This window comes from Pleurodeles waltl, chromosome 8 (genome assembly GCF_031143425.1).
Source record: "Pleurodeles waltl isolate 20211129_DDA chromosome 8, aPleWal1.hap1.20221129, whole genome shotgun sequence".
NCBI lineage: Eukaryota > Metazoa > Chordata > Amphibia > Caudata > Salamandridae > Pleurodeles > Pleurodeles waltl.
The window spans coordinates 729752579-729779210 of record NC_090447.1 but is presented as its reverse complement, the minus strand read 5'-3'; the positions used below and the strand labels follow the sequence as shown (position 1 = coordinate 729779210).

Below are 26632 nucleotides of genomic sequence, written 5' to 3'. Positions count from 1 at the left end.
TTGCTCAGTAATTGTAATATAGAGTTAGTGAGTCATTCCATTCTCACAGCATACAATCTGTGATGTGAATCTCGGGGTGGACATCGGCATTTAGGTTATTAAACATTCTAGTCTCACATGACACTATGAAATCTGGCCTGATTAGCATCTCTTATATGGAAGTGGCAGACAGCCCCTTGGTACCATTTTTCAGTAATATACTTATTAAAATGTCTCATTTGCTTCAGAAATCTGAAGATGCTGCTCTATTCTTTTGGAGACAAGCCACTGTATGCTATTCATGTTATCTTGCTTCTACCAGATGTGCTCTTGACCAGAAATTGTTTTAAGCTTGGAAATAAAGATTGAAATCAATTTGCACTTTGAAAGACATGTTCAGTTTTACTCTCTGTTATATAATTCCTGTTGAGACTATTGTCGTCAAGACCTGTCAGAGAGTTTTACTTCACTGGCACAAATATGCTGCCATTTGCTGTTCACACTTTTTTAATCTCTGTGGATATGTTTTAAAAAGTTAATCTCTTGCCCATATCTGAAAAGTGCCTCTGGTGCTTGTGTACAATAGGACTATATGTCATGGTGGCTCTTCCGTAATGTTCATAGATTCATTCAGAGTGACTAATTTATTTGTAAACTGCACACTTGAGATTGGAAGGGCACCTCTGGTGTTTGTTCATACAAAGTAGGGGCTCCAGCTAGTAGCCCATCATCATAGTCTTTTAGTCTGGCCTATATTAAACTTTCACAGTTTACCAAAACCTAAAGACAGGTGCATAGCAGCTCTGAGCCTCTAGGTCACAGTTTCTGTTGCTAAAAATCACATTCATATTTTTTAGGGGTCACGTAGTAGCATTGTTGTTACCTATTTGTTTGTTATTTGCTTCCACTGTAAGAAAGAGCCCTCATGCAATTGTTAAGGTTGTATGAAGTGTTATACAAACATTAGCTGCTTATTAAAAACATATTTTTCTTAGTGTATTGTAGTTACATCCTAAGTCTAACTAACTAAATTGATTGTCCACCTGTGGCTATAAATACAAGTTGCTGCTTTTTTGTCTCCTGGAGTGTGCTTGATTGGCTGAGAGTGCTTGACAAGTTTCAGCGATTTCTTTCACAAATAGTGCTTTTAAGTTTGTTTTTTGTTTAATGTGATTAAACTTCATCCTTAAATTGATCCATATATAGAAATGTATCTTTAAAGTCTCACAAGCTCCTTTCACACAGCCCTTTCAACTTGGGAGAAAATATGCATATCAGCCTTAGATCATTTAGTGCCCATTTACAAAATGCATTATGTAATATGTTTTTAGAGGTACTACAGTATAACTACTAAAGTAATATAAGTAATATAACATGTTAGTCATTAACCTATCAGTGTAAATCCCCACCTCCTTATCTTTTCTATGGAGAGATCCTCAAACATGTAGGTTTACTAGTTAGTAGTAAATATGGGAGGCGCAGGGAGAGGCTTAAAATGGGACATAACATAACACAAAAGAGATGGGGTTTGGTTAGGAGACAGACGAGTTTAAAGAAGGCTTAGTGAGGGGTTTAGGGCAGAATATGCATCCACTCACAAAACAGTAAGCTCATTGCTATTCACTAACTGTATTTCTAAAGTTACTACATCCAAAAAGGACCCAAAACAGAAGTAAATGTACTTCTGTTCAGAGCTGGAGTAAGTCCAGCACCACACATGGCCACCCACCCAGTGCAACACTCTCTTATAGGAAATAATGAAGGTAGCAACTTAAAAGAAAACTACATATGAGCTAATGTTCAATTCAATTAAATTATTTTAAATATTCACAAATATCAATAGATTTGATTTAACATTAAAAATAGCCCAAAATTAAACAAATATATTACTTCATTTTAAATATTGTAATACACTTTTTAAATGTATTGATATAATGAATTTGTATCAAAATATAATTAAGTTCTTGTAATTAACTCTATACATCACTTTTAATAATTACTACTACTTATAAAAAAATAAAAAAATAACATTTTAACTTTAGGTTGATTTTTTTTAATTTACACTTCAGAAGAATAATTGCATTAAATACACTATATTTAACTGAATATTTTTTTTTTATTCAAAATGAAGTGAATAGTACTTTAGTTTTTTTTTTTATTAATTTGCCCTACATTTAAAATAAATATAAAAACGAATATACATTAATATTTAACATAAAAATATTTTGACTTTTTTTGCAAGTTTGGTAATTTTTTTCACCTTTCCCTTTACTTTACCATAGGGAGAACAGCACCACATGTAAAGGATTTGAGTTCACGTTGCCAAAATATGAACTCGTGAGCTGCAGGTCATACTAAACGTCAGAAACAGGGTCTAGCCTGCTGAATCAATTTGAAGATTTAAAACAGATACCCTTCTATTTAATGCAGACAAGTAGATACCGAGTGGAAAATGCAAACCACTTTCACTTTGCTTCATAGAACCCCGAGAAGCCAGGGATCTCCCCACCCAGAGAAATCACTTAATAATATAAAGTTCATACGCAACTTCATTGTTTACAGAAACCCTTGTTTCACTCGTGTTTTCCGTCCAATGTCAAATATCTACATCAGTGCAATAATTGCGGTGGTCGTCGACGTTAACCGTTTTTGTTTTTATCAGAAGTCTCACTTTCTGATTCCCCTGCACTCCGACTGCAGCTTTTTTTTTTTATTCAGGCTGATAGGTTACAAGCAAGATTCTGACGCCATTGCCTTCCCGTGGCACCTCATACACAAACCGTATCCATTTCTGCTCATCGCTAAACCTATGCAGCCTTCACTCTGTCACTGTTTTATTCGTTCATTCTGTGTTGTTGAGGTTACTTGTCTGTACGCAGGGAGCTAGGAGTGAGCGCCGTTATACAGTTGGTTTCTAAAAGGTTATGGGGAGCAGCGCACCCTGGTGGATCAACGGCAAAAGACACGTGAACTCTAAAGGCTTCGGATGGAAACCGAGACTCCTAGCGCTTCACAACATAATCATTGAACCAGTCAGAGGAGCACATGAAACCCGAGCATTAGAACACAGAAGCATCCTTTAGGCATCCTAAGTGCTTAAGTGGGCAGGTACTGTCCGGTACTGAGTACCTGCATTTCTTTCATTTGAAGGGGAGAGTACCTGCACTTCTGAGCACTTGTACAATACATTTAATTTGGAGAGTACCGGCAGTTTTCAGAAGAAAGCATGTACTCTAGAGAGTGAGTACCTGCACTTCCGTGTTTCCATTTAAAGCACTGGGTACCCGATAGAATTGCAGTGTACGACTATTCTATTTCTGCCTGCCAGCGCTTTTCCTCACTTTGCTCTAACTTGCTTCTGCAATCCAGCCTTTGTCAACCCCCTCCATCCATAAAAAAATCAATCAGTATCGCAGTATATCTATATCTCAACCTGCCTCTTTATCTTTCTATACCGTCTTGCTGTCAGACATCTATCTATCTATCTATCTGATGTCTGTCATACAAACGTTATCTGTATATGGTTATTTTTATGTAAATGAAATTGGAGCTTTCAGCCAGCTATCATGATTGAATGACAGCCTCTTGTTGACTGACATGTAACCCTAAGCCAATGTTTGTGGGCAAAAATATACACTATGTTCTCTTAAAGTGGTAGTACAGCAAGCTAAAGACGTTAACTGTAGTAAAATGCACATATGTATGCGCACGTTTCTGGTCTGGGCCTATTGAGCAAACACATGGCAACATCGCTCGGATTTTCAGGCTAAGAGAATATGTATCACAGTACAAATATTTAATTTTCACGTGATTTAATTCCTTACTTTTTGTCATGCTGAAAATCGGACATGATTTCAATATCAAGTGTATTGATGGGCCCCACCATAGAATTTGTGGGTACATTTAGCTCACAAATGAAGTGTCGCTTTGTCTTTCTAGTTCACTAGAGGGTCACAGTCAGACCCCGACGCTGCCAAACATGGAACTGGTGGTGATAAGCAAAATGAACAAGCAAAGCCAATAGGTCCGACATTAGCAAATGGCTGAAAGACCTTGGTTGAAGAAAGACAGTGGTGGAAAAGTAGCTGCCCCAGAGCCTATCCTATGTGTTTTGTTAGCAAATAGGCTTATCTGACAATGTGCTGTAGAAATGAAACCTAAAAATGTTGTAAAGTTTGTTGCAACTGGCTCAATAAGGCTCGATAATGCCCTTTCCCATACTGCAGGTCGATCCAACAACCTGCCTTCCTAACAACTTTAGTACTCATTGCTATCTGCTTCCTGTCAGAGATTCGGAATTAGGAATGTTCAAGGCTGTGCTCTGATACGAGTTTTCCCGAATTCCTTCAAACACCTTGATTACTAACCAGTAGGTCAAAAAGTATTCTCTACATGAATTTTCATATTGAATTTGAGATTTTCAAGTTCCTTTCATTTTTTTGGGAGAAACGAAACATTGTCAGCCATTCAGTTTCAAAGTCGCTAGACTTACAAACTTTCACCATCGCTCTGAATCTCATTCATTGCATAGTTCTATTCACTTTCTCATTGATGCCCAGCTGTCATAACCAACCATGGAACATTGTACCGTCAGCACATGGCTTCAAAAGCCTTCTTCAATAAATGATTCAAACAAAAATAATAATCTTCTGTAGACCTAATATCAATTTTAAAAATAAAGCATAGTTACAGAACAGTATTTTGCTAAATTTCGTTTTGATTGAAAATAGCTCAGCAATCAACATACCAAACTATTTCTTGTGAATCTGTACAGAAAAGTCCCCTCGGTTGTACCCTGGTACAAGAAAGTTGGTACTGAATAGGCCTTGACATTTAATTTATTTAACCGAAGAGAGGGAGAGAGAAAAATAAAGTATGTTGACAATAACTTCCAGATAGGGACCCTGTTACTATCACAGTAGTGCATGACGCTGAACTCATGACACTACGCTACACATATGTTTCATTTATGTAAGACTTCTCAATTACAGCCCAACTTCACTGTGAGTGCACAAAGAACAACCTTGTTCTTGCACTGGAACAAACTACATCTCAAACATGTCAAGGACACGCTTTGCTCCTGAGAAAGAGCGACGCATTGTCTAAAGGCTCCTCCCATAGAAACATTTTTAGAAGAATCTTTTCTGTGTGGAGCTGCGGTATTTGCAAACACACCTTCAGCTTTTGTTAGAAATGGCAAAGTTTGGCCTGTACAAAAATAAAGAGATGTAGAGTCAAATCACAACAGAATTATGCTCCTGCTAAAGTCTGCCAATGAGGAAGCAGCAAAAGAGGAAACAATTTCAGAGTGAAGTCGGCCAAACTGCATATAACTTATATAACTCAAAAACAAGAACATGCTATGAATGTATTATTATTATTAGTAGTGGTAGTATTAGTAGTAGTAGTAGTAGCAGCAGTAGTAGTGGTGGTAGTAGTAGTAGTAGTGGTAGTAGCAGTAGAATGGCTAGTAGTCTTAATTTCTTATGTTGTTGTCTCGTTGCTGTTGCTTTGTTGTTTTGTTACTGATATTATTAGTGTTGTTATCAATACTGTCATTAATGGATAATATTTGTTGAGGAAGAAGAGCGGTATGACAATTGCACAGTGATGATCGAGGGCCCGGGTAGTGGATCAATAATAAGTGAGCACACAAACAAAAGTAATCTCAGTCACTCCAGAACACCTTTAGATGTTGAATGTTAACGATGCATGATTCAATGAACCCTTGATAAAATACAAAACCCCTTTGTGTTTGCAATTACCTGCTCCGACGACTTTGTCAATTGACACTGAAGTAGAATCAAGTTCCTTTGCAAACTCATGAACAGCCTGGTTCGGATCCTCATAGGTGTGTGGATCAATATATGTTTTCAGGCCTGAAAGCTTTACTGCTAAGGAGAAATAAAATCAATTACCCATGAGAACACTATGGAGAGTTTAACAATAAGCACTATTAGAAGCATAGACAAATTAGCATAATTAAAGATATGCATATGTTTCAGAGAGGAAACACAAGAATTGATTTGATCTTTTTACATGTTTATCAAGTTAAATAAAATCAATTCAATAATTATAATGCTGTGCAGTAGGTAGTTCAATAAAATGACGTGGAGATAAAATGGCTAGACTTGCAAGATAAGGTCTTTGATCATATCCTGTCTTAATTCATAGAAAATAAATAACTAAAAGCAGGAGCATTCATCTGCGTTTCTTTTTCAAACATAATTGATGAGTAATTGCTTTCACACAGATATAAAAAAAATTGCTTTATGGAAAGTAGAAATCCACTTGCACTCTTACCATCAGGTTCAAACAATACCAAGAAGAGTTTGAACATTCAATAGCTGAGAACCATGCATTTTTGCAAAGCTTACAATCTGTGCACAACAAGGCCTTGGTGCATTTAACGTGCTAACATTAAAAATGTGCAGTGAAGACCTCAAAATAAATTGTAAATCACACTACTTTCAACTGACCAAACTGGGTGTTTTTGATCAAAGTATTTAGGGCCTGCAGGACTTGACCCTTTTTGCAGGGTTATACCCAAACCTTTTGCCTTCTTCCGCCTATATTTTCTGACCTGTTTTTGTTGGCTCTAGGACTATGGGCACTTTACCACTGCTAACAAGTGCTAAAGTGCATATGTTCTCTGTCAAAAATATATTGGTGATTGGTTTCTCCACAACCGGCTTATTAATTTACCAGTAAGTCCCTAGTATAGTGCACCAGGTGTGTTCAGGGCCTGTAAATCAAATGCTACTAGTGGGCCTACAGCACTGAATGTGCCATCCACATTAGTAGCCCTGCAAATATGTCTCAGATCTGCCACTGCAGTGCCTGTGTGTGCAGTTTTAAACCACCCACTTGCCAAGCCCAAGCCTTACCTTTTGCTACATATAAGTCACCCCTGAAGTAGGCCAACGGCAGCCCCATGGGCAGGGTGCAGTACATTTAAACAGTAGGACATGTACCGGTGTGCTTTACATGTCCAGATAGTGAAATACTGCTAATTTTTTTTTTTCACTAATGCAAGACGTGTCTCTCCATATGGGTAATATGGGGATTGCTCTGAAATACCTTTTAAGTGTAATTTCCAGTTATGAGCAGATAGAGATATGGAGTTTGGGGTTTCTGAACTCACAATTTAAAAATACATCTTGTGGTGAAGTTGGTTTTTGAATTGTAGGTTTGAAAATGCCAATTTTAGAAAGTAGGCATTTTCTTGTTTAATCATTCTGTGACTCCGCCTGTCTATGGAATACACGTCTGGGTCAGGGTGACAGTTGGGCTGTTTGTGAATTCACTCTAGACAGTCACTTGAAGGAAGCTGAGATGTACCCTGCATATCCTGATGGCCCATCACCAGGCTGAAGGGTCTTCCTGAGCTAGAGTGGTAGGAGTAGCTGACATTTGCACCTGAATAAGACTGTTCTTAAACAAGACAGTCTCTAACTCCCTGGAGTGTGTCTCGAGCCAGGGCAGGGAAAGACAGTGTCTTGTGAACTACAAAGACTTCTCTTTGAAGTTTGCCTACTTCAAAGTCAGAAATGGGTATAAGTACTGGACCTATGACATCTACATAGTTAGAATCCATCTGAACGGAGGACATTCTATCAGGAAGAAGCTGGATGCTGTGGGAGAGAATGACACTCTGCCTGTTGCTTTGCTGTGCTGGCCTGCTGCTTGCTGCTTCTGTCCTGGGAGTGAAAGGACTGGACTTTACTTTCTACATCCTGCTTCCAAAGGTTCTCCCAGGGTTGGACTGAGCTTGCCTCCTGTTGTGTAGTCACAGGGACATCAATATCTTCATCTGAAAACACCTGGGCTCTCTTGCTGAGAGTCCTGACTTGTGTAGTGGTGCTAAATCAATTTCTTTGGCCCTCAAGAGTGAGTTCTGCTGTATCCATGAAGTAACAAACACATACACTCCAGAGCAACTTCGGAACCAGTGCCACTGTCTGACTCTGTGCCGCTGCCTGCACCGGAGCCATGGGCCCCACTGAGAGCAATGGCTGTGACTGATGCAGCAGGCCTGACACCACCGCAGCATATCCAAAGTCCCACCACACCATGAGTTTTGAGTGGCTTGTCACCAATGTCTGTGACACCCAAATCCGACTCCGCCGTTGACCTGTGTTGAGATCATGACACTGCAAAGTCAATGCCTCACATCTTGACCTGCTGGATTCATCAACCACGCCTTGTTAGAAGGAACAGACACCTCACCGACAACCTGCTTCACCTCCGCTGCAACCATAACGAACCAATGCCTCATCTCCCCTGCCCAGCAGTAAAGAACTGATGCTTCACCTTCTCAGTGGTAGTAAGGAACCAATGTCGCACCAGTTCCAGGAACGCCTCACCTCCCCGACTCCATGCAACGTTTTTGTTTCCTCATCATTTTCAAAGGTAGTGTACTCGGTGTCTGTGTGACTCCATGACCGGCCTGCTCTCCCTCATGAGTGGTGCCGGACTGATGGAAGCGACTCCGTCGAGACACAGTGATAGCCCCAATTGGAGCAATCATGTTTCTAAGTGCTTTACTAATATTTAATATTTGAAAAATTGTATCTTTACTTGTGTATGTTGGATTTTTGTTGTTTGGTCTTGTTTTACTCAGCTAAATATTGGCTATTTTTCTAAACTGGTGCGGAGTACTTTTGTGGTGTTTTCACTTTGTTACTGTGTGTGTGTGTGTGTGTGTGTGTGTACAAATACTTTACACATTGCCTCTGAGATAAGCCTGACTGCTTGTGCCAAGCTACCAAGGGGGTGAGCAGGGGTTATCTTAGTTGTGTGACTCCCTTACCCTGACTAGAGTAAGGGTCTTTACTTGGACAGGTTGCAAACCACATAAAAAGGAGAAATAAAAATATTTATCCTCGTTGCGCCTCACTGGGGAGGTGTAGAAGTGTCCGTGCATGCCCAGGTCTACCACTTCTGGTAAATCTGGGAATGTGTCAAAATACAAGGATGTTGTGTTGGAACATCCACTTAACACTCTTGGAATGCCTAACCGGGACTGAGTAACACAACGCAGAGGTTTGCGCTGCTTTGCGTTACACCAGATTTACGAAAACTCTCAGGGTCACACAAGGTGACTGTGCGTGGCTTCATAAATAGCATTTTGGGCTTGTGTCACGATTGCACCACGTTATGTGGTGCAAGAGCGATGCAACTCCCCTTGAAAATATGCCCATAAATGCACACAAAACTCTTGGTGTCGGCCCTCTTCTCATGACTCATATGATAGAAGATTTTAGCTTTCTGGCCTTCATAGATAAAGTGCAAAGGAGTGTACATCTCTAGCTATCAGTCTCTCGCGTAGGTGTTAAGAATTATTGTTCAGCTCATTAAAAGACACATTCATTGGCCTTCACACAGAATTTAAAAACAAGGGTACAGTTTAAAGGGAACACTGGTGAAACCTGGCTTCTCACATGAGTGAAAGATTATGAACAACATTTCATATGAAGCCTTTCAAATCGAGGCCTACAGTAACTCTGGCTAACCTAAAGAGAACACACTCTAACTACGATTAACTATTAATGTAGAGTCATGAATTATGGTGAACCTAAAAATAAATTCATGCTTGAATATATGTAAGCATTGCTTATTTGTGACATACATTAACATGTTAACAAGGGAAATGAAAAATAGTGACAACATGACACCAAAAGTGACTTTCTAGACAACAGCAGCAACTCCCTGCCTTTGTGTCTCTCTGAGAAGCACTCCCTTTTTTTATAAACGTTTAAAAAACCATAATACAGAACATTCTGCCACCCTCCTCCACCACCTTCTGTACAACCCCGCTCAAAAGTTATACCTGGCGTCCCTTCACCCAGCACACTCCTGAGTAGAATGTTCTTCCTCAATCACCTTATTAAAAAAACATAATAACTCAGCAGGGAAAAATGGATGTGCATGTCAACCATGTGTGCCATCGCCCACCTGTGTGTGGGCTCGCCACACTCCAGGCTGTATGCCTGGCTAGCTCCATTATGCATGGCCTCTCTTTTGAAAGAAAGGCCATATTAATCTTTGCAAGGAAAATGGCTCATCTCATTGTTTAGGTCATGAAGTGGAAGGAGTGGTAACATCTTAACAGCAGTGTGAAATGCACATGTTCCAGAACGTGACTAGTCTCTTAAAATAAACAATTAGTAGTGGCTAGGGCCAATCTTTTCTTTTTACAGAAGTCCCGTTCCGTCAAAATATGTATTTGAAAAATATTGCAGCCCACACTGTACTAAAATTATAGTCTTCCATTTGTTACATTTCTGTAGAGTGTTAATTGCAGTCTAAACTTGGCAGCAACAACTGCTGGTGCAAAACCGAAGGTGTGAACAAGATTCTGCAAGACATATTAAATGTTATAAAGTTGAGAGGATGAGAAAATTGTTCATTATTCATTTGTCGTTTTGTGGGGTTTCTTGAAAACCTATGTTCTCTCTATGGAACTTGGGGCCTGATTTAGAGTTTATCAAGCAGGGTTTCCCATTGCAAAGTTGACGGAGTACCAAGCCCACTAAACTCTCAGTCTTCCCACCCCATTTAGATATAGGCAGACCTTATGTATTCTGTCAATAAAGCCCCTTTTGTTCTCCCAATGTTATATTATGTCACATGTATTTAGTATAGAGCAGAAAGGACTCACGTCTTAAGGTGCATCCCGGCACTGAGAGCTTATGAGAGAAAGCTGAATTTAACCTGACACCCACAAGGAGATAAGGTTAAAAAGCTAGGTTTTGATAATATTTTAAAGAGCAGGAAGGAGGTGCAGGAGCAGATGTGAAAGGGTAACCTGTTCCAAAAGTGAAGAACAAAAAACGAGAAGGAGCGATCGTCATTGCGGGTGGTCTGAATTCTGCAGGGAGCAGCCAGAACAATATCAGAAGAACTCAAATCCCCAGCTGAGAGGTACAAACTGAAATGGGAGAGGAGATATACTGGGTCAACCCCATATACGGCCTTGTGAAAAAAGCAGAGAAGCTTGAAAATGCTAATTTTCCTGACTGGAAGCCAGTGTAAAGAGCTAAGTCCCAGGCTAATTCTAGTGCATATAAATAAGTGGTATACCATCTAGGCCACCAAATATTGGACCAACTGAAGGTGAGTTCCAAAGGAAGAATTCATGTCCACCAGCAAAGCATTACCGTAATCTAGGCAACTGGTAAATGTGACTGCATCACCATCTTCCTGTAATCTAAAGGCAACAACAAAAACCACCTTTCTAAGAAGGCGTAACATGCCAAAACATTTACCACATGTAGCCTTGAAGTGACATTCCACTGAAAGCTTGGCATCCATTAAAAAGCTTAGTTTTTTAACCGCCTTTTTGGAGACTGGAGAAGTGTCAAATTTTTGTGGCCACAAGCCTTTGTTCTAGTTAGTTGGAGAAAACTCTGTCTCATCCACATAGCCACGGGACCCACGCAGTCCCCAAATCTAATTTTAGCGCTGTCTCCTGACCAAACAACACCACCAACTGGGTGTCATCAGAAGATGATAGAACCTCAAGTCCAAGTGATCTCACAACTTTCACCTGTGGGGGAGAGGTACACATAGATGTTAAAAAGCATATGATTCCGTGAAAATCCCTGGCGTACCCTGCAGATGTTATCAGCTGTCTTGGATTTATAAAATGGAATAAAGACAACCTGGGAACATCCACTCAATAAGTCTTATAATCAGTCCAAGGCCAGTCCATACACCCTAGTGGCATAGAGACAGCCCATTAGTACAGCATGTGATACCTTGTCAAATACAGCAGACAGATCAAGAAGTATCAGTACTGCTGTGATGCTCTTATCTAGGGAAGACCTGATGGTATCCATGACTGCTACAAGGGCTGTCTCAGTACTGTGACTGGCTTTAGAGCCTGACTGTGAGGGATCCAATACATAATTTTAAGTAATTTGCAGAGATGCCTATTTATTGCCTTTTCCAAACACTTTATTTGAAACAGGCAGAAGTTAGATTGGTCAATAGTTGGAAAAACAGGCTGTATCAGCTGATGATTTCTTAAGAATGGGTAAGATGTAGGTACATTTCCAGACTTTCTGTATTTTGGCTATTTTTAAAGAAGTTGACTAGCTTTGTAAAGTGGGGTACCAGAAGAGGAGGCAGAGTCAAAAAATATGAGCTGTAAATGGTTCACCCAGTGACCCTTATATAACTTTACAAAACAGCTCTTGAACTTCTGTTGGATCAAGAGTCACTGAAACAAAGTGAAGCGAAGGAGGGTAGACTGGAGGTAGGACTTTGCTCTGCACGCACTATTAGGGGAGCTAGAATGTGTAATGTCTTTTTTCCTGCATGTCACCTCCAGGAAAAACTTGGTAGTGTGGGGCAGTTGTAAAACAAATAATGCCCTCCATACTCTGGAAGAAATCTCCCAGGGTGTGGGGGTTATTATTTTTTTGTTTGTTTTTCAGAAACAAACTACCTGCTTGGGATTTTGTCTCTCAAATACAAATGAATGTAAAATATTTGGTGGACAGCCACCACAACTGATGTCAGCCGTCCAGGGCATTGCAAGAAACAACCGTGATGGAGGTTCGTTTTAGCTCACTTAGGTGCCTGCTGGGCCATCATTCATCGCTAAACTTGGTGGGCAGAGTGTGGTATGGATGGCGAGGGTAATGCCCCCCCCCTCTCCTGATGAACATTACTCCATCTATTAAACCGTAAACCAGACCCTTAGTTGTACTTTTAAATGTGATCCATTTTATTTAGGCATGATTCATTTTGCTGGTGCTGGATGACAAATCAGGAACAGTGTGATACTGGAAGACTGGCTAATGCATGGCAATGCAAAATCTGAGGCCACAGTGAAGTGTTGTATAGGTCACTGGCCACAGTATGACTAGTCGTTCCAATAAGATACTAGTCACATGATGTTTCTGCACAGATGCCTTCAGTGGGGGTGAAGACTAAATCAGGAGTTCAACAAGCAAACAAACAATGACAGCGTTGACTTTCAATGGCTCTATTTCCAGTGCATCTGATTGCAATTCACAAATCACAGCTGATATTCAATACAAGGTTTGTGATACTTTGAACTGCCGCAAATGTACAGAAATAATTCTTCCCTCATTTATGGTAGGAAAAAGCCTCTAATAAGACAACAGGCAAAGCACTAGAGAGGATACACTATTATAATGTAAACTGGGTTTAGAGCAGTGCAAAGCTGCCCAGCATTTGTCCTATGCGGTGGTAACCCTGCACTGTTGTGGACAGTTCAGCACCCATTCATTGGGAACAATTGTGTGTGCAATTAGGCACATTTTATCTCAATCAAGCTAAATTGACGATGAATTGAAAGCAGTTTTGAAGCAAGCACAGGCATTAGCAAAGCCAATATGTCTGGCATTGGTTGTCAGCCTTTTGGCTCTAGCAATTCTGGTTTTGTTTCATTGTGGTTTTTTGCAAGCGTTTATTACTGAGGAAGCTGCAGGGTCCTTGATGATCTTAAAAAAACAGGCTATGATCCAAAATATTTTTTGGTCTCAAGACACACACATTACATTAGTATTCCATGGCACTGGAGGAAACAACTTTGTGTGTGGATGTGCTTCATATGAAAATGCAGAATGTTGTCAACCCCAGTGAAGTAAGCCAATAGCTTCAGTGAGCTGGCCCACTGCCCCATGCTGTAGGCTTTAGCGGATGAAATTAAACAATAATGTCTCAATAGCAGACCGATTGACAAAGAGGAATGACTGAAAACTTCTATAATTAACTATACTATACATATAATTATAACAAAATCAAAAGGGGGGAACAAGAGGAGACACAAAAAAGTAGGAAACAATCTAAGGGTTTTCGAGACAAGCGAGAGACAAAGAGGATGAAGAGAATAAGGAATAAGGAAGAGGGAAAGGAAAGCAATTAATGAGATACACAGGGGTTGTGTATTCCATTTCCCTAATTGCTGCACTTTTCTTGCTTGGAGGGTCCTTATCATCTTTCAATTGAAGAAAAAGTAAAATGGTGCAAAGTAAAATACTTCTCTTTTGGCAAGTCACCTAATACAATATAAGTTTGGGCAGCACATGTCCCTTTTCTCATAACAAAACAGTAATAATAATAATAATGTAGCTTTTAAATAGTGCTTACTAGCACATGTTTACATTTAGCATGAATTTGCCTTGCCAAGATCTGGATATGTGAGCTGCAGATGTCCCACAGATCTAAGTAGTGAGTGCCTAACTTGCTGAGCTATCAATATCATCAATATACTACATGAGAGCCTGCAAACCCTGTACAAAATCCATCTTACTACAGTTCAGTTGTGACATATCACTTGTACTAAGAACATGATGTAGCTGCTTACTGTAATAATTTAATTCATTTGAGTTGTGACCTCGTAACGTTTGCTGCCGGCAACCGAGAAGAAAAGCACGCCAAAGAACAGAATTACAGCTGCAGTTTAAACAAACGCAGCATCTGGCTTTTCATTTTTCTAATTTATTTTTCTAAAAGGAACAGTGCTAGGTAGAAATGATATTTTTGCGGTGGTGTGCTTATTTTTTCTACTCCACACAAAAGACATAACCTTAGCATGTTTCTGCACATTCTGAGCTACAGCTTTTTATATATTGTAATTAAACTGATTTTAATATATTTTTGCAACAAATTGTTAATCGCTTTTTGGCTTGTTTAATTTTTCACTACAGATAACATTTTAATTCTGCATGTCTGCAGCCTATCTATTTCATACTGAAAGAGCAAAAACACTACAGATGTAAGAGGTTTGTGGGAAAGGTGATGTGATCATGTTTTGTAAGAAATAACATATTCTCTGCTGTACCTTAAAAGGGTAGACTTTCAGCCTCGTTCCTCTACATGGTCACACAACTCCTCTCGCTGGCAATCTCTGTATATTGTATGTTAGACGGCTCTTTATCCCATGAATAACAATGACCATTCTTGGGTACAAATGCCTCATACTTTATGTTTGTAATTCTTCCTTCATTGGCGACTTGAGCAAGTCCTTAAAGCCTCAGACTTGAGTATGTGACCTGACCCACAGGAGTTCCATAGATCTCAATAGCGAGTCCTTTACTCACTGAGCCATTTTACGTGTGTAAGCCACCCCGTTATTTAGTAAAAATTACCCACACAATGATTTTGCAAACATTCTCATTCACTGTCGATTTAAGCCAGGCCAGCCCCCACGACCCCAGAAACCGTCATAAATGGCCCCAAATCCATAATACTATCTCAGTCATAAATAACGGTGGCGCATGTGGTAATTTCGTCCGACCATGAATAACAGATAATACACATATGCGCATGCTCTAAACTGTGCTGCATTACGGGTCCTTCTTTTTGCAAACACAGGGATTTACATTTATATTTCACCAGCGCGCTTTGCCCTCCATCAGTCAACAAAGGAGGCGAAGGCGACGGATTGCATCCGAGGAGCTGAAAGCCAGATCCGTCCCTCCGAGGGGAGGTTGGGCTGTGGATAATGCAGAAGGGATTCTTTATAGGCGAAGCTTTTAACTTCCCTCGTCTTTCAGTAATAAATCGCCGGAATCGAAGCAGCTGCTACATTCGAATGCTTAAACGTTGACAACAGCTTGTTTGCTCATCGCCTTATCTGTGGCACTGAATGCTCACATATGCTTTATCTGAGCCTGGGAAGGTTTTTGAGTGACAGGCAACAGCGCAGTGAGAGGTACAGAAAGGAAAACGCACGAGTAACAGACCTGAGAGTTCAACCACTCGTATGTTCAACATCCTTGAGATTTACAAGGCGATGCAAGGCGACCAAAAACGTATGGATGCACCTGCGTGCCTGACAATAAAGAGAGAAATATGTTTGGTTTGCACGCTTTATGGCTGTAAAGCAACACTTCGCATGTTCTTCTTATAGTTTCCTTTAAACGAAGTTCACTCGCGCCATAATCGAAAAACACACTGAAATATTGAAGTGAGTATCTGCCACGAAATTGGTCACCTTATTTGTTGACAAAGCTGGTCATTGATTTTCATTCAGACTTAATTAGCGGTTTAATGTGCATACATTTCCAGTCTGTTATCTCATAGAAGGCCTCGAACTTTTAATAAAGCTACAATTGCCAATATTTGTAATCACTCAGGGACTCTGATTTGTATGATCAAAAGTAATAACACATTTTCTGCAGAAAATCATGTTTATCAGTTTCGAATCGATAACATATATGTGTTTCTGTGGGGGGAGGGGGGGGGTCTGTGTGTGTGCGTTTGCCTGTCTACAGTTCATTCTCAAACAGCCAAATACAACACATGAATCGATCAAGTAAAGACCCTGCTCAACTGTAATGACATCAAGGACTCTGCGGCTATGTGTATGTATCTTGGTGTTTATGCAGGGAAGCTTAGTTGGGAATCAACACAGAGTACTGCTCATTAAGGAGTACTAAAGACAAATCAAGATTTTAATTAAAAATTAATAAGTGAGGGAGAAGCTAACTCATTACCGTAGCACGTGCATGTGTGGGTGGACCTGGGAAACCCCTTAACGGCGATGTCTAATGATGAATGGGGTACTCCTTGCAGAAATAGCTCTTTCCTGAATGTGAAAAAGGGACAAGTCTAATATTAAAAGGGATATTGTCAATTCCCAGTACATAGTCAAAATGCCTCTGTTTTTTCCTTTTTTTGCCCTTGTTCACTTTCAGTCTGATGAGGTTCTCATTCCTTGTTGTTAGAAATGGAGTCTTTGTTGGCAGTCAGGTTACCCCTTGTCCAAGCAAGGACCCTCACTCTAGTCAGGGTAAAGGAGAATCACCATCAGTTAACCCCCGCTCACCCCCTTGGTAGCTTGGCACGGACAGGTAGGCTTAACTTCAGAAGCAATGTGTAAAGTATTTGTACCAACACAGAGTAATACAGTGAACCACTACAAAATGACACAACACAGGTGTAAGGAAATGGCTCCCTGTTGCAATTACCCCCCACTTTTTGCCTGATACTGATGCTGACTTGACTGAGAAGTGTGCTGGGACCCTGCTAACCAGGTCCCAGCACCAGTGTTCTTTCACCTAAAATGTACCATTGTCTCCACAATTGGCACAACCCTGGCACCCAGGTAAGTCCCTTGTAACTGGTACCTCTGGTACCAAGGGCCCTGATGCCAGGGAAGGTCTCTAAGGGCTGCAGCATGTCTTATGCCACCCTAGGTACCACTCACTCAGCACAGACACACTGCTTGCCAGCTTGTGTTTGCTGGTGGGGAGAAAATGACTAAGTCGACATGGCACTCCCCTCAGGGTGCCATGCCAACCTCACACTGCCTGTGGAATAGTTAAGTCACCCCTCTAGCAGGCCTTACAGCCCTAAGGCAGGGTGCACTATACCACAGGTAAGGGCATAGGTGCACGAGCACTATGCCCCTACAGTGTCTAAACAAAACCTTAGACATTGTAAGTGCAGGGTAGCCATAAAAGTATATGGTCTGGGAGTCTGTCAAAAATGAACTCCACAGCTCCATAAGGGCTACACTGAATACTGGGAAGTTTAGTATCAAACTTCTCAGAATAATAAACCCACACTGATGCCAGTGTTGGATTTATTAAAAAATGCACACAGAGGGCATCTTAGAGATGCCCCCTGTATTTTACCCAATTGTTCAGTGCAGGACTGACTGGTCTGTGCCAGCATGCTGCTGAGAGACGAGTTTCTGACCCCATGTGGTGAGAGCCTTTGTGCTCTCTGAGAACAGAAACAAGGCCTGCTCTGGGTGGAGGTGCTTCACACCTCCCCCTGCAGGAACTGTAACACCTAGCAGTGAGCCTCAAGGGCTCAGGCTTCGTGTTACAATGCCCCAGGGCACTCCAGCTAGTGGAGATGCCCGCCCCCTGGACACAGCCCACACTTTTGGCGGCAAGTCCAGGAGAGATAATGAGAAAAACAAGGAGAAGTCACCCACCAGTCAGGACCTAAGGTGTCCCGAGCTGAGGTGACCCCTGCCTTTAAAAATCCTCCATCTTGATTTTGGAGGATTCCCCCAATAGGAATAGGGATGTGCCCCCCTCCCCTCAGGGAGGAGGCACAAAGAGGGTGTAGCCACCCTCAAGGACAGTAGCCATTGGCTACTGCCCTCCCAGACCTAAACACACCCCTAAATTCAGTATTTAGGGGCTCCCCAGAACCTCGGAAATCAGATTCCTGCAACCTAAGATGAAGAAGGACTGCTGAGCTGAAAAACCTGCAGAGAAGACGGAGACACCAACTGCTTTGGCCCCAGCTCTAACGGCCTGTCTCCCCACTTCAAAAGAACTGCTCCAGCGACGCGTTCCACAGGGTCCAGCAACCTCTGAAGCCTCAGAGGACTACCCTGCATCTAAAAGGACCAAGAACTCCCGAGGACAGCGCCTCTGCTCCAAGAAAGAAGCATCTTTGCAACAAAGAAGCAACTTTGAAAGAACACACGTTTCCCGCCGGAAGCGTGAGACTTTGCACTCTGCACCCGACGCCCCCAGCTCGACTTGTGGAGAACAAACACTACAGGGAGGACTCCCCGGTGACTGCGAGACCGTGAGTAGCCAGAGTTGAGCCCCCTGAGCCCCCACAGCGACGCCTGCAGAGGGAATCCAGAGGCTCCCCCTGATCGCGACTGCCTGCTTCAAAGAACCCGACGCCTGGTAAAGACACTGCACCCGCAGCCCCCAGGACCTGAAGGATCCGACCTCCAGTGCAGAAGCGATCACCAGGTGGCCCTCTCCCTTGCCCAGGTGGTGGCTACCCCGAGGAGCCCCCCCTTGCCTGCCTGCTTCGCTGAAGAGACCCCTGGGTCTCCCATTGAATCCTATTGCAAACCCGACACCTGTTTGCACACTGCACCCGGCCGCCCCCGTGCCGCTGAGGGTGTACTTTTTGTGCTGACTTGTGTCCCCCCCGGTGCCCTACAAAACCCCCCTGGTCTGGCCTCCGAAGACGCGGGTACTTACCTGCTGGCAGACTGGAACCGGGGCACCCCCTTCTCCATTGAAGCCTATGCGTTTTGGGCCCTTCTTTGACCTCTGCACCTGACCGGCCCTGAGCTGCTGGTGTGGTAACTTTGGGGTTGCTCTGAACCCCCAACGGTGGGCTACCTTGGGCCCAACTTTGAACCCTGTAGGTGGTTTACTTACCTGCAAAACTAACAAACACTTACCTCCCCCAGGAACTGTTGAAAATTGCAGTGTCCAGTTTTAAAATAGCTTATTGCCATTTGTGTGAAAACTGTATATGCTATTTTGCTAATTCAAAGTTCCTAAAGTTCCTAAGTGAAATACCTTTCATTTAAAGTATTGTTTGTAAATCTTGAACCTGTGGTTCTTAAAATAAACTAAGAAAATATATTTTTCTATATAAAAACCTATTGGCCTGGAATTGTCTTTGAGTGTGTGTTCCCCATTTATTGCCTATGTGTGTACAACAAATGCTTAACACTACCCTCTGATAAGCCTACTGCTCGAACACACTACCACAAAATAGAGCATTAGAATTATCTCTTTTTGCCACTATCTTACCTCTAAGGGGAACCCTTGGACTCTGTGCATGCTATTTCTTACTTTGAAATAGTACATAAAGAGCCAACTTCCTACAACAGGTTTGGAAAAATAGGTAATATTTATCCAAACAAAACAAGACCAAAATGACAAAAATCCAACATACACAAGTCAAGATATGAATTTTCAAAAGAATGAGAGTCTTAATCCTTAGAAAACAGTGAGAATGCTGTTGGTACACAAAGTACCTGGTTAGCATCAAAAATAAAGCCTCACGGGCGAGCGTGCATCGGAAAAAACAGCAATGCGTCGGTTCCTTACTGGTAAGTGAGGCCATGCATCATTTGGTTCTCTGGTCAGGTTGGCGATGCATAGTTTTCCTTCCTCTGAAGAGAGCGATGTGTTGATTTCCAGACAGGGCACCTCAGATCTGTGCAGAGTCGGGTTGACTTGGACGCCCAGGGGCGATGCGTGGAAAATCCGGTTGCACTGTGTTAGAAAACCACACTGCATGGGGTTTGCGTCATTATCAGCCTCTGTAAGCACCTGTAAGCAGCTGTTGCGCTTCGTTTCTCCAGCCTCATTGCGTCGATCTCCCAGCCGCGATGTAGGTGGAGCGTTTATCTCAGCCGCGAAGCCGACGGCACATCGCTTATCAGCCACGTTGCAGAAGGTGCGTCATAAATTTCCCCACACAGCGTCCTGCGCGTGGATTTCCAGTTCTTGTCTGCCAACTTCACCTTTCAAGGGGCCAGGGACTGGATAAGGCACCACTTGGCAGGGCAAGAGTCTCCGAAGAGAGTCCAGGTGCTGGCAGGTGGGAGTCTTTGATAGCACTGAGACTTCAACAACAGGAGGCAAGCTCGGTTCAAGCCCTTGGAGATTCTTCTGAAGCAGGCATGCACAACACAGTCCAATCATTGTCCCCTTTCACAAGCAGAAGCAGCAGCTGCCATTATAGCCCAACAAAGCACAGTCACAGACAGGGGCAGCACTTCTCCTCAGCTGTACAGCTTTTCTCCTTGGCAGAGGTTCCTCTTGAATCCAGAAGTGATCTCATTTTCAGGGGTTTTGGGTCCACTACTTATACCCCTTTCTGCCTTTGATGTAGGCAAACTTCAAAGGAAAGTCTCTGTTCTTTGTAAGATGCTGCCTTGCCCAGGCCAGGCCTCAGACACACACCAGTGGGTTAGAGACTGCATTGTGAGGGCAGGCACAGCCTTTTCAGGTGTGAGTGACCACTCCTCCCCTCCTTCCTAGCACAGATGGCTCATCAGGATATGCAGGCCACACCCAGCTCCCTTTGTGTCACTGTCTAGAGGAGAGGTGCAAACAGCCGACTGTCAAACTGACCCAGACAGGGAATCCAAAAGCAGGCAGAGTCACAGAATAGTTTAAGCAAGAAAATGCCTACTTTCTAAATGTAGCATTTTCAAACACACAAGCTAAAAACAAACCTTACCAAAAGATGTATTTTTAAATTGTGAGCTCACAGACCCCAAACTCCATATTTCTATCTGCTCCCAAAGGGAATCTGCACTTTAATAATATTTAAAGGCAGCCCCCATGTTAACCTATGAGAAAGATAGGCCTTGCACAGTGAAAAACAAATTTGGCAGTATTTCACTGTCAGGACATATAAAACACTTTAGTATATGTCCTACCTTAAACATACACTGCACCCTGCCCCTGGGGTACCTAGGGCCTACCATAGGGGTGACTTACATGTAAGATAAGGGAAGGTTTAGGCCTGGCAAGTGGGTACACTTGCCAAGTCGAATTGGCAGTTTAAAACTGCACACACAGACACTTCAGTGGCAGGTCTGAACTATGTCTAGAGGGATACTCATGTGGGTGGCACAACCAGTGCTGCAGGCCCACTAGTAGCATTTAATTTACAGGCCCTGGGCACCTCTAGTGCACTATACTAGGGACTTCCTAGTAAATCGAATATGCCAGTCATGGAAACGCAATAAGACATACATTTTACATAGGAGCACTTGCACTTTAGCACTGGATAGCAGTGATAAAGTGCCCAGAGTATCAAAAACAGAGTCCAGCACACATCAACAACCTGGGAAACAGAGGCAAAAAGTTAGGGGAGACCATGCCAAGGATGCCAAGTCTAACACTTGTGTTACGCTGGACATCTTTAAATGTTTAGTTTTTGTGCTAGTTTGGTATGAGCTGTTTGCCACTACTTTGTATATGATGTAAAAAGCCTTTAAGATGGTGCACACCTGCAGGGCAGCAAGAATGGATTTGTCAAAAGTTGAGAGTTTTGTATTGAATTATTCCCAATGTTTTATCATACATTCTATGGCCTGGGGTTACTTGTTAAGAGGGTTGGACTATTGAACAAGAACAACGGTGAGCAGGATATTGTCATGCTTTAGGGACGTGAGGATATGAAGTGAGGCAGTGGTTCGTAAGTATTCTTTGTTGAAGTATAGCTTGACTTTGCATACCAATGAGAGGCGGTACCACACTTAACGTGTTTTCATGGCCATAAGGGATTTTAAGGGGAAACTAGATACCATTTTGAAGACAAGGGATGTTTTAATCATGACAAGCTGTGGTATGAATGTGTCCAATTCCACATATGACAACCTTTCCTGGATCCATGCTTGTTTCCATGCTTGTTTGGTTCTCATATGTGTTTTTATTTGGTTGTATTTTCCTTAATGTGGGGAATTAACATTCCTACCTGAATGGTGGGCATGCAGTCTTTGAAAAAGTTTATATCCTTCACTGTGGCGAGTTCAGGTTTAATTGGATACCATAACTTCATTGGCAAAGCTTAATTGTCTACACCATCTGATGAGGGGTGATTTCCCAAAACTGGTCCCAGGATGCTTGTTTCCAGTCCAGGGAGGACCTGGTCTGGAAGTTCAGGCTGGACTATTCCCATGGGGAGCAGGGTCGAGATGGATTTGTAGTTGACTGGGTCCAATCTGGGGTGGCTTGGTGGTCAAAAACACAATGGATTTAACCCAGGATCTCTGTGACAGAGGGTGAATGTTTACATTGTTCAGCATTCCGTCCATCATCTGCTCTTTTTATCAGGGACAACAAAAAAAGCATATGGTATAGAGCAACATTTTCCAAACTCTGTATTAGCCATTTTTGCTTTTGACGCTGCCCCAAATTTATGAGAAATAATAAATCTGTGGCAGCGACAAAAACTAATGCCACCCCAGATGTGGTGTTAGCATGGCAAAACGACAAGGAATGTTTTTATTCTTCTTTGCTTTTTGCTTTTTCTATGTGTGCTACATTCTGCAGCACACATAGAAGAAGCAAAATGCCATGGATGATTGTCCCTTTCTGCACATAAACAATCATTCAAAAATAGCTCTTTGATACTTCTATGTGTGGTGAATTCTGCAGCACACATAGTAGTGCCAAATCGCCATTGCAGATTGTTTATGTGCAGGAAGGGACACCTTTCTGCACATAAACAATCACTCCTCTCAACGCAGACACCATTGCTCTATGGTGCAAGGATGCCTGCATTGGCGCAGGCAGCTTAATTTAGCACCAGTGCACGTGGAAAGGCAGGGCTGCGCCGTATTCCAGTGAATACAGCGCAACCCTTCGTTTCAAAACTGCCACGTCATTGCTGATTTATGCGCAACACCGCACTGTGTCAGTTTCTTGTGAATCTGACTAAGCATTTCTTTCAGCTAGCCCAGAACATAGCAGTATCATCCACGAGTCACACACTGTATTCCTACCAGCCAGCCAACTGTTTGTTACCCATTCTTTGAAAAATGGCTTTAGCGTCAGTCACCAGAAAACTGTGCTGAGACCACCAAACTTAACAGCTTTATCACTGCAAGGGCATATTTTGACCTTGAGCTGCCACCAAACTCTAGTTATTCACGATGATTTGAAAAGTTTTCTTCTACTTCTCACTAAGTTGAACAAACGGGTACCATGCTCTAATTTGTTTACTCTAAACTGTTACCCACATAGAATGGACCAAGCAATGGCAAGTGATGGAACAGTTCCCTTTAAAGCCACTTTTTGCGAAGCTAAACAATTGTGCACGCCATAGAGCTCCTGGGCCTCTGACTTTACAGTTGCTTTTTATAAAGTAGATTCCATTATATCCTCAGGACATACACCTTTGCTGACGCCTTTAAAACTGTGATTGCTAAAGTTTTTACAGAAGAGAAAACGAGCCTGTTGCACGTCCGCAACACCATTTTTTATTGGCTCTTTCATTTTATAAACCAATTAAGTAAGAACGAGGGAGCATTTATTGAAGGAGTAACCCTACTTGTTTAGATGGTTGAGGTTGATTCATTAGCAGATTCCACAGCACGCAGGGAACCGCGCCCTCGGGCCACGAAGAATAGAAAGTGAAACGAGACCCCCAGACTCATAATGGCTGACACAGCCCTGTAAATGGCCGCATGCGCTTCCCTTTAATATTTATTAAGGGGAGTGGCGCCTTTTCCTCCAGAGAGTGTACAGTCTGATGTTGAGGATTAGATTTTGATATATCCACTTGAAGCATTTCAAGGATGGCATGGGTCATGATGCAAGTAATGGAAATAGTCCCCTCAACCCCATGGTGGGTTAGAAAATGGCTGCAATAACTGGAGTGCAGTGGGCCCCTAAGATCCCTTTACCCTGAAGCCATTTACCCTGCTGCACTATTAATAGCTACTCTTCCAACTGTGATGAAACATTTCGCTCCACTATGCCATTTAGCCTATTGTGCCTCTGTTTGTGATTAAAGATAGTAGGGACAAGGGTGGTCAGTGGTGAAGAAACAATGTTAAGAGTGGGTGTGCCACCTCACTACAATTGTGTAAATGAACATTATGGAGCTCCCATGCAAAATGTAATAAGGGACCCTCAAGTCTCCTATATCTTACTGATACTCATTGACATAAGGTTGAAAGGGGGACCCCTGAAGGGGTTGTGGGCCACGAAGGGAATGGGCCACCCGGGGCCGCAAGGGCTGCAGTTGGATGTGTTACACCCCTACCTCATTAAAGTCACAGGCGCTATGGGCAAAAGTGATGCTTTTTAGTAGACCTGGCATCCTTGGGGTGGTTTCCCCTACACTTTTTGCATTCTTACCTTCTGTTTACTGACTTTGTTTTTGCTGGCTTTAGGACTCTGGGCAATTTACCACTGCTGACCAGTTCTAAAGTGCATGTGCTCGTTCCTTATAGCATAATACCATTGGCTTATCTACAACTGGCATATTTAATTTACTTATAATTCCATAGTAAAGTGAGCAACATGTGCTCAGGGCCTGTACATTAAATACTATTGGTGGTCCTGTAGCACTGATTGCACCACCCACTTCAGTAGCCTTGTAAACATGCCGCAGGCATTGCATATCCTGTGTGTGTAGTTTTAAACTGCCATGTTGACCAGGCAAATTAACCCTCTTGCCAAGCCCTAACCTTCCATTTCAATACCAACTAGCCACCTAAAAGGTAGGCTATCAACAGCCCCAAAGGCAGTTTGTAGTGTATTTAAAATTTGGACATATACTTTTTAGTTTTACATGTCCAGATAGTGAAAAACTCCTAAAATCGTTGTTCACTGATGGAAAGCCTGTCTATTCCATAGGTTAACATTGAGATTGCCTTATTACATCTTATAAGTGTAATTCCCAGTTGGAAAGGGATGGGACCCCCAAGGTTGGTGTCTCTGGAATCACAATTTAAAATCACAACTTATGATGAAGTCTGATTTTAAATTGTAATTCTGACAATGCCCCTTTTAGAAAGTTGGCATTTTCTTACTTCATCTAGTGCCATCTGCCTGTCTCAGAATCCACGTCTAGGTGGGTGACAGCTGGGCTATTGTGCTTTCCCTTCAGACAGACACACTCAAAGGGAGCTAAGGTGAGACTGAGTGGCCACCTGCATGTTGATGGTCCATCCTTGCTAGGGTGGAAGGGAGGAGCTGACACTTATACCTGAATGGGGTGCATAATCCCCCATAGTGTGTCTGGAGTCCGAGCAGGAAGAGAAGAGACTTTAGACTGCTCTTTGAAGTCTCTCCCACTTCAGAGGCACCACTGGGTATAAGAATTGGACTTCTGACCCTCCAAAATCAGTACACTTTTGGGCCTGAAGACATTCTGCCAGGAAGAAGGACTGCTGTGCTACTGCAAGGACTATTACTTGGCTGGACCCTGCTGGACAATGGTGGGCTCCTGATTTCTGTACCTGCCCTGCTGCTTGAGGACTGGACCTGCATCTCTACAACCGAGGAACCAAAGTGACTCCAAGGGCTTGCTGGCTTGCCTACTGTTCTGAAGTCTCAAGGACATCAAAGACTTAATTCAACTCTGAAACAGCTTCTGGACTCTGCCCACTGTGAATCCCATCCTACCACATGGTGACAATCCAGTCCTACACCCTTGGAAGTGGGTTCTGCTGCTGTTTCTACAGAAAGTTACACATCACTGTCACTGTGCCGATCAGATCCACTGCATCTCTCCTCGATGCCGAAGCATCACCGCTGATGACGAGTAAATTTGTAGCACCAACTGCATGACTCAAAACCGAAGCATCGACCTGAGCCCCGATGCATTGTCTTCCCATCACTGGCTGCATGGCTCGATGAAGAAACATCACCTTCTTCACAAAGGGTTCGATGACGACCGCTGCTCGAGGACATCACATCAATGACTGCGTGGCTCGACAATGATGCATTCCTGATTGTGTGGATCAGAACCAATGCATTGCCTTCGCATCATCCCCACTGCTCCATGCATTAGATCTTCGATGTAGGCTCAACCCTCCACACAAGGTACTTTTTCAGCGAGACAAGGTTGGTTCCTGTAGCTGGCCCATGCTCCATAACAATCAGCCTGAACGTTTGGATTTAGTTTCTACTTACTGGATTTTTGTTGTTTTGGTCTTGTTTTGTTCATTAAATTAAGTTCCATTCTGCTAAAATGGTGTGGATTATTTTTATGTGGGCCAAGCTACCACAGGGTGAGCACAGGTTAAATTATAATGTGTATCTGTCTTACCCTGACTAGGATTGCGGTCCCTGCTTGGACAGAGTGCATACCCAATTTTACCACTATTACACAAGAAGGTAAGGAAATAGCTATGCCCTTTCTGTCGGAGAGTGATGACCTCTGTCCTTCATTTTTGAAAACTGGATTCAGTGTC

The 26632-nt window shown here is 42.5% G+C and overlaps 1 protein-coding gene across 6 annotated transcripts in view; it reads right to left on the bottom strand.

Moving 5' to 3' along the window:
- EPHA3 (EPH receptor A3) overlaps positions 1–26632 on the bottom strand; it is an 853173-nt gene that overhangs the window by 264411 nt on the left and 562130 nt on the right. For 4 of the 6 annotated variants that reach the window (XM_069204910.1, XM_069204912.1, XM_069204915.1 and 1 more), the window contains exon 10: positions 5745–5873. In XM_069204910.1, coding sequence (XP_069061011.1) covers positions 5745–5873 — 129 coding nt within the window. The remainder of the gene's footprint in view (positions 1–5744; positions 5874–26632) is intronic. The other 2 variants (XM_069204911.1, XM_069204913.1) reach the window with 1 other exon arrangement.